This window comes from Periplaneta americana, chromosome 15 (assembly GCF_040183065.1).
Source record: "Periplaneta americana isolate PAMFEO1 chromosome 15, P.americana_PAMFEO1_priV1, whole genome shotgun sequence".
In the NCBI taxonomy this organism is placed as follows: Eukaryota; Metazoa; Arthropoda; class Insecta; order Blattodea; family Blattidae; genus Periplaneta; species Periplaneta americana.
Window position 1 is genome coordinate 15,704,251 of NC_091131.1, and position 9,390 is coordinate 15,713,640.

Below are 9,390 nucleotides of genomic sequence, written 5' to 3' on the forward strand. Positions count from 1 at the left end.
TCCTAATTTTATAAACATGGCCCACTGATAATTTTTTTGTTTTGCTGTTATTTATACTCGTTATAACATCACTGGTCATATCGCGAGTTAATCTTTTGGGTGAAATCCGAAGGCCTATGTACTATTGTTGAGACTAGTTCTATTGTTGTGAACTAGATGGCGTCTGCAGATGTATTACTGATTTTTTATGAATATAATTTTGGTGATGAATGAAGCCGGTGATATTCAGGGATGCTGTGGCCCGAATTTCCTTACATTTGCCTTATGGTTGAGGGAAAACCAGGAAATTCAACCCAACCGGGAATCGAACCCGGACTCTCTGCGCAAGAGGCCAGCATGCTGACCCCCACACCACAGAGGTGGTCGTTTACTGATTAAATTATGTCTTCATTGTTTTTAGACATAGGTTTCTTATTTCAGTGTTAATGAAAAAAAAACACGGTATGTTATGTACTGTATAAACTGCTTGCTTGTATGTAGGCCTATGTATGTATGTATGTATGTATGTATGTATGTATGTATGTATGTATGTATGTATGTATGTATGTATGTATGTATGTATGTATGTATGCAGGTATGTTTATTTTGTCACACCTGTTTTAGATATGAAATTCTTGCATTTCTCAAATACTGTTTGGCATAGGAAGTAGTTTCTTGAGAAGTCATTTTGAAAGTTACTGAGGCTGGATAAAATAAACACACGTGTTTATACAGTGCCATACTATATTTCTTTCACACGACTCTTGCATCTTCTGTGTGAATGTGATCTACAGTAAATAGTTCACTAGCGAATTTGCAGTCTAGCTGAGAGTTGAGGTTTCTGTTAATCGTTGTCGAAGACCCGCGGGTCCAAGGGCAAGTGAACATTCCTGAGGTGCTTGGGAAGCCTGGGGGGTGGTGGGGATGGGCGTCCTGGACGTTTGGGACGTCGCGCCTGAGGGCGACGCCAGATGCGGAATCGCTTCAGCCATCTGTGTTTCGCACGCCGCAATCTTGCACCGTGGTGCATGTCCGCCATTCTGTCCTGGAATATAATAGTAATATTAAATAACACGGAATTGACAGTTCATTTAGCAGTGTATTGGACTGTATTTTTTCCTAATATCAGTTAACTATTAATGTTCAACATTTTTCATAAACAATTACTAGGGTTTCCAACTCTAGAGGACGGAAATTCAGGACACATTAAAAAATAAAAAAGCACATAAACTTATAATGAATTTCAGTGTAAATACACTTGTATTTTGAGCTCAATTATTCAACTAGAATTGTTTATAGGGTTGCCAACTGTCCGGAATTTTTCCGGATTGTCAGGAAATCGGTCCTCTATGCAGGAAAAAAATTAAATTGTTTTCAGGACGCTTAGGGTCGATTTCTAAAACACGGACGAAATCGTGGTTCCAAACCTCGGTTTTTAAACCGCGATCCAGATCTGAATCTTTATGCGATTTCTGAAATGAAGTCGAGACTCGGCTTGAAAAGAAACCGAGGTTCATGGGTTTTATATATGACAACGCAGCTTAGAATCGATTTTTATTCTTGTAAACAGTCGATATTAGAAACAAATCAACATCAGGATTAATATTTTTTATTGAATTGCATAAGTCACGTTCTTTTTTTCTCACCTAAGGTATTGTTATATTTATTAATTTGCACAATATATGTGCGTATTTAATAGGGAGAGAATTTTTAAGTACCAGAATGGTATTGCCCAAATAATTAGCACAAATCGAGCGTTTATGTTGTAGTTTATCATTTGTCCATAACAACTACCAACATTAACTACCTGAAAACTAGGTTCCAAGGGATTAATAACCTAAATATTAACTGGATTAAAATTTCAATTGAAACTAAAATGTAGTATGGTTTTATTTTCACATATAATAGGCTAGTATTACGTGGAAAGCCCCAGTAGCATAAAAGTTAAAATGAGAAGACAAAATTACGTTTGCTTCATATTCTTACAGGGCCACATAATTTTCGAGTATTGAATAAAATGTGCAAAACTACTGTAAAGACTAAGAATTAAAATATATCGTCTTATAGGTATAACGGTTTAATTAATATAAAATATTATATCTTCTTTCCCTCAAAGCAACAAATAGGTGCATTTCGTTGCAGATTATTATTTAGCATTTTTGCTAAATTTTGCGTCGATTCCTTCGAAAATCGAAATATTCGCCAGAAATTATTGTCGTTATATAATTACAAATGATCATTCCTCTCTCTCATCACTCTAAACCGGAGATTTAATATTCGTAGATACAAATTTTCCTTGAAAATCATCCAGCTGATCTACTTCCTCCATCTTGCATACATGTAGCCATGGTTTTAAACCTACCCCAGCCGTGGTCTCTGCGTCAGACCATGGTTTCGAGCCGTGGCTCAGAAAAATGAAAAAAACCTCGTTTTATAAATCCAAACGCGGTTTAAAGCCATGTCGATGGTCTAGACTTCGTTTTAGAAATCGATCCATGTCCGGAATTTTGCTCATTGCAATATTATAGTATTCTAAAATGTCATATTGATATTTCGTCATTAGAGGTCCGACGTAGTTTGCAATGGCTACCAAATACTCTTTATCATCATCAACAACAATACGATTTGGGCCCATTGGCCCGTTTCGTCTCCATAGCAATATTAAAATTGGTCTTTCCAGCGTTTTCTAGGGCGTCCGATTCGTCTTCTCCCTTGGGGTTTATAATGGTGTAGTCGGTATGGAATGCGAGTTGGTTCCATCCTACATATATGTTCATGCCATTTATTCCTATATTCTGTGATAGTTTCTGTAATATTTGGCATATTTAGTTCCTGTCGTATGTCTTCATTTCGCTTGTGGTCCAATAAGCTATATCCTGCTATTGGCCTTAGCAGTCTCATTTCAGCTGCTTCTATTCTCTTCATTTGTTGAGTTGTCATACACCATGTTTCGGATCCATAGGTTAATGTTGGAATCGCCATTGTTTTGTAAAATTTTAAAATTGTGTCAGTCCTAACTTTCTTCTTTAGTGTTCTTTTTATCGTGCCAATTAACTGCTGGAATTTAGAGAGCTTCCTATCTATGTCGTTAATTTGTTCATATGATATCATACAACCTAGGTAATTAAAACAGTTCACTTGCTCTATGATTTCATTATTAATAATTATTTTTGTTCTTAATGGCGTTGTTCCCTTAAAACCCATCACTTTAGTCTTTTTAGTAGATATCTGAAGATCATATTCTTTGGCGATGCAGTTCAGTTTAAATAAAGCTCGTTGGAGGTCATCTTCTGTGGTTGTAAATATAGCCTGATCATCAGCAAACAATATTGTATTTAGAGGTGTATTGGTTCGGTTAAAAATTGTTTCCATATGTAATAGCCACCTTCTGGTGACGTCGTCAATGTATAAATTAAATAAAACAGGTGATAAAGAACACCCTTGTCGAACACTTTATAATTATACGATATAGGCTACTTCTTGATGAATAGAAGCAAAGAATTTGTAAGTATTATAAGCTCTTTGGATAGAGCACAGAAGCGAGTTCGTGGTGCTCATTGGTGATATGGGTTGGTAGTAAATCAGCATTTGAATAACTTGAGTGACTCTGATGTGCATCTGTTTGAGGAGGAAGCACTGAATGTGTATCAGAGGGCCATTGACTATTTGCAAAAATGGTTTGGTTACTATTCTTCACTTCTTAAGAAAATCACTTTTCTAAGTCTTAATGATATTTTCACGTTCAGTGTCCTTACTGAAATTGTGAATATATTACTTACTTACTTACTTACTGGCTTTTAAGGAACCCGGAGGTTCATTGCCGCCCTCACATAAGTCCGCCATTGGTCCCTATCCTGAGCAAGATTAATCCAGTCTCTATCATCATATCCCACCTCCCTCAAATCAATTTTAATAGCTATTATCTTCCCATCTACGTCTCGGCCTCCCTAAAGGTCTTTTTCCCTCCCAACTAACACTCTATATGCATTTCTGGATTCGCCCATACGTGCTACATGCCCTGCCCATCTCAAACGTCTGGATTTAATGTTCCTAATTATGTCAGGTGAAGAATACAATGCATGCAGCTCTGTGTTGCGTAACTTTCTCCATTCTCCTGTAACTTCACCCCTCTTAAGGTACGTTTTCCTCGGTGCAACTATTGCAATGATCGTGCAACGATAATCGTTGATCACTATTTCTTTGTATTTTCTAGAGTCGTGGCAGTCGCTCGGAGAAAAACAGCTGCATAGAAAATACAAAGAAATATTGCTCAACGATTATCGTTGCACGATCATCGTTGAACGATCATCGTTGAACGATCATCGCAATAGTCGCACCGAGGAAAACGTACCTTTAGCCCCAAATATTTTCCTAAGCACCTTATTCTCAAACACTCTTAATCTCTGTTCCTCTCTCAAAGTGAGAGTCCAAGTGTCACAACCACAAAGAACAACCGGTAATATAACTGTTTTCTAAATTCTAACTTTTAGACTTTCTGACAGCAGACTAGATGACAAAAGCCTCTCAACCGAATAATAACAGGCATTTCCCATATTTATTCTGTGTTTAATTTCCTCCCGAGTATCGTTTATATTTGTTACTGTTCCTCCAAGATATTTGAATTTTTGCACCTTTTCAAAGGATAAATCTCCAATTTTTATATTTCCATTTCGTACAATATTCTCGTCACGAGACATAATCATATACGTTGTCTTTTCGGGATTTACTTCCAAACCTATCACTTTACTTGCTTCAAGTAAAATTCCCGTGTTTTCCCTAATCGTTTGTGGATTTTCTCCTAACATATTTACGTCATCCGTATAGACAAGCAGCTGATGGAACCCGTTCAATTCCAAACTGGACTTTGAAAATGGTACCAAGATCCTATTGAAAAAGATGATGCCGATATTGAAAGATCTAACAATTCCTCAAGAACGCTGGGACACTGTTTTGAAACTTAAAGAAAATTGCTGAACACATACATACTCTTCCAATTAGGAATGCTCATGTGGAGCGAGCTTTTTTGATAAATAATAACGAGGAATGCGCACAAATGTGCATATAGTATAGTTGTTGCGCGGTTATTCGTTGCTGTAGTCTTTCAGGGACCTTGTTCTGCTGGGACAAACAGTGAAATGATAGCGGCTACAATGTTTCTCGCACAGATTGCACACACACTGGTCTGTTGGCTCGTGGAATCCTGGCTTCGTGCATAGTTTATGGTGGAATCCGTGAACTGCTAGTCTTGTCAGGGCGCTGCGTAGATCGCAGTTTGGTCCTGTCCAATTTCTATCTACCATGGCGTCCGTTGCGTAGAATTCCTGCGAGATCTCTTCTCTTTTCTTTCTTCATTCGAGTAGAAGACAAGAGTCTAGGGAGCGTAAGCAATTCTGCTCCTCGCAATGCCGAATGAGGGCGGAAAGACACGAATATTATACCTGCTATGCTGAATGACAGCGACAGCCGTAAAAGAGGAAGCAGGCAATATTGCTTCTCGGAATGCCGTGCGGTCACGTGCTCACTGATGTAATAATATAGTTTTTATGTTAAAATATATCTTGAGATAGACCTAACTGAATTTTCGGTCATTGTATTACAGAGGTGTGAAAATTATTAGAATAATCTTAATTTTAAAGGTTTTTTTTTATAGTTCCTTCACAAATATTAATTGAATTGAGGAATATTGGTATATATTACTATACTGATGTAGGATATATTTACTACTAACAATGCCGGAAAGCATTGTTGTACATTGGTATTTTTCTTATTTTACAATTGTTATGGGAATTCAGAAATTATTATATTATGTTGGCGGAATTGGAAACATCAAAAATTAATTAAGAAATGCTTTAAACAAATTGTTCTTTGCGTTTACATTGTTGTGAAGTTCAAATGAACGTATACATCTGTTTTGTGCATTAACATTGCCATTTTAATTGTAATTAGATTTATTTATATTTAATTATAATACAGATAATGACCGCAAATTCAGTTAGGCCTACCTCAAGATGTATTTTAACATAAAAACTATATTATTACATCAGTGAGCACGTGCAGAATTTCCCTTCTCATCTTCGGACAAACACAATAATGGTGAATCATGTCATATGTACGCAGATGCTGAAATACAGGTCTTTAAAGATAAGTTTAATTTAATTTAAAATACAAAATCTCCACACCGCACGGCATTCCGAGGAGCACTATTGCCTGCTTCCTCTCTACGGCTTTCGCTGTCATTCGGCATAGCAGGTTTAATATTCGTGTCTTTCCGCCCTCATTCGGCATTGCGAGGAGCAGAATTGCTTACGCTCCCTAGACTCTTGTGAGTAGAAGTTCATCCGCTCGTTTTGAAGATGGCAGCAGCAGTTGTGTTCGAACGTCCTCGATGAAGAAGGTTTCCCGGACAAGCTCGTAAGCTAGTCTTGATGGTGTATATATTGATATTCCTAGAGTTGTCTTTAGAAATCTGGCTTTAACTGCTTCCAGGTTTTCCAGGGCTTTTTTTTTTGGATAGATATGACCAAATTAGATGTATACCGTATGTGAGAATTGGGAATATTTTTGCTCTGAAAAGAGTCATTGCAGTGTCCAGCGACAGTTTCTGTAGCTGTCTTATCTCGTAAATAGCTTTCGTTGCTGCTATTGCCCTTTCCTTTGCGTGTATGTTGAAGCATGTTCTGGTTGTCTGGAAAGTTACCCCAAGGTATTTGAAGCTGTTCACAATCTGTAATAGCTTTTTTAATAAAGAATCTCTGAAGTGACGAGAGAAACCGGATGAGGCCAGAACTTGTAAAATCATAACTCTTAGTAAAGAAGAACTTTAATAGCAGCAACAAACAGTACCATTAATTATTCTTCATTGAATAAAGTTTTGCTCCAAAAATTAATATTTCGTTTGCTATTATTATTATTATTATTATTATTATTATTATTATTATTATTATTATTATTATTAGGCTCCATTAAAACCCGAGGCCCCATGCGTTCGAACGACTATGAAGCAGTAAAAGGGCAAAGGTCGTGCATAACGGCAGTAGTTTTTAAACATCTTGGGTTAAGCAATTTCCATGGGTACGGTATTAAAAAATCAAACGATGTTATTTCCTGTACCATTATTAAAGTTTCCTCGAAGTTTTGTGCAGAGTCCTGCCTCTCCACCTGTATTTCAGAAGAGTATATTCTATTATCCATGTGCTAAAAAGGAATAATGTTAATCTTCCCGCTTGCTTAAAAAAAGGTCCCATGTGCAGACGCTTGTATTGCCCTATTTTGACTATGCTGACATTTCGACATCTTGACAACACTGATTTTTCCAGCGACAACAAAACGAAACTTCGACGTGCTCATAATTTGTGTGTACGTTTTGTAAGCAATATTCGCAATTATGATCATATTACTCCATTCCTGGAAGCAATAGGTTGATTTGAACTAGATAAAAGAAGAAATGTTCATTTACTTCTCCTTCTCTTCGAAATATTAAACTCTTCTATTCCTTCGTACCTGTCGTCTCGCTTCACTTACCTTTCTTCCCACCACAATCTGAACACACGCTCTCGCCATGAAACAATACTAACAAAACCATTCCATCGCACCTCCTCATACTCATCCTCTTTCACAATATCCCTGCCAACACTCTGGAATTCACTACCAGTTAGCATCAGGGACTGTAGAAATAAAATTGAATTCAAACGCAAACTTACTAGGCACTTGGTCAGAAATTGAGACTCGTTCAGACATGGCTTCTTGTAAATAGTTCTCTTATTCTAGCATAAAATATTTCAATATCCGGTAATTTCGTTACTATATAATTTTATTGTTCTAGATTTAATTTCAACTTCATTAAAAAGTGTATATTTCCTGTTCCTCGACTTTGGAATTCCCTACCGAGTAATGTCAGGGACTGTCAGACATCAAATCAATTTAAGAATAGGTTAACGAGATATTTTTCTAACAATTATTGTCAACAATAATAGCTGTTTCAGGTTTCTCAGTGTTTAATGGTTATATATATCACAGCTAGATATATAAATTATCTCATTATTATTATTATTATTATTATTATTATTATTATTATTACTATTATTATTATTACCATTATTATTATCATTATCATTATTATTATAACTATTTCTTACCAATGTTTATTATTGTCACACTAACATTAGTTATCCAATTTTCATCATTTACTTTCATGTTGTTTTATGATCTAGATATTAATGTAATAACTATGTAAGCAAATGTATTTAATTAGAATTAGAGTCTGGCTGGGCGGAAGAAAAGGCCTACTGGCCTTAGCTCTGCCAGATTAAATAAATTATTATTATTATTATTATTATTATTGTTCTTAACTTCTACAATAAATTGTCTAGCTTTTATTAATCAGATAATCTTTTCGTACTTTTATTTTTATTGTAATTGTAATTATAATTTTAATTGTATTCTTCATACTGTAGTTGTAACCCCTGCTAGAAAGGAAGAGAAGGCCTGATGGCATTATCTCTACCAGGTTAAATAAATAAATACTAAATACTTTTGTTTTCAAAGAAATCGGCGCCCATATGCAGCTCACTTCAGTCCGGTGTCTAAGATGACCCGTGTCGATCTCTAACCATTTCATTAGGATATTATTTTTCACCATAGTTAATGCCAGTTTCATTAAATTGTAAATGCATTATAATGCAAGAGAAATGTCCTCTTACCTGCACCTCGTTAAAGAGAGGGTCTTGCTGGTCGGCGAGGGTAGCTACACCGGTAGCCTCGGCTGCCGCTATCATCTCCACTACCTGCGGCAACAGCAGCAGCGATAGCAGGAGCAGGAGCAAGGTGGTGGTGCTACCTAGCTGCCCCATCTCTCCAAGACTGCTAATAGGTCTCCTCGCTGGTTCTTCTTCCTGAACAGGAAATTTATCAACTTGCGTGATCCTTTGCGTTGATCCGTGTGGTATGACAAGAATACAATGTTACCCAGTTCGACTAATTGTGCAACATCGTGTTGAAATAACGAGTGGTATTGCTGGAGGCGGAATGTCGCATCATGGCGCTACGAAACATTGAACTAATGAGACAGTACTGAGAAGATGCAAGGATTGACCACGGACGTTTTTCGTGTTGTTTTCTCAGATTGCAGAAGGCAATTCTGCTGTTAAAGTCGTACCTCTCCTTGACGAAGGAATGCAGACCACGTGGTATTGGAGTAGCGAAAAGTGGGGGGGGGATTGGATTGTTGTTCTGCCTCTCCGATAACTGAGTACCACAGTATCATTACGTGCGCGCGGGTTCGATCCCCGGTGTTAAATGGATCAACATTCACGAAGTTTGTTCAGTTATAGACAACTTTGTTCAATACTAGATTAACGAATTTCTTGTATGCTATGTATTAATTAAAAAAATTCCTACAGTAATGGTCGCTTT

General features: G+C 36.8%; 1 protein-coding gene across 1 annotated transcript; it reads right to left on the reverse strand.

Moving 5' to 3' along the window:
- Positions 1 to 705: 705 nt before the first annotated feature.
- LOC138714663 (uncharacterized) lies at positions 706 to 9,390 on the reverse strand. Its single transcript, XM_069846725.1, has 3 exons — positions 9,134 to 9,390; positions 8,679 to 8,870; positions 706 to 1,024 (listed from the first exon to the last, which is right to left on the reverse strand). Exons 1-3 carry the CDS (start codon positions 9,239 to 9,241, stop codon positions 824 to 826), a joined length of 501 nt encoding a protein of 166 aa, XP_069702826.1. The 5' UTR covers positions 9,242 to 9,390; the 3' UTR covers positions 706 to 823.

Bases quoted from the DNA above. Each gene is read 5' to 3' on its own strand.
- LOC138714663 (XM_069846725.1), bottom strand. From the start codon at position 9,241: ATGATACTGTGGTACTCAGTTATCGGAGAGGCAGAACAACAATCCAAT. The intron at 8,871-9,133 runs GTACGACTTTAA...TTTCCTGTTCAG, and splicing joins CATTCCTTCGTCAAGGAGAG to GAAGAAGAACCAGCGAGGAG. The intron at 1,025-8,678 runs GTAAGAGGACAT...ATTATATTCCAG, and splicing joins CTCTCTTTAACGAGGTGCAG to GACAGAATGGCGGACATGCA.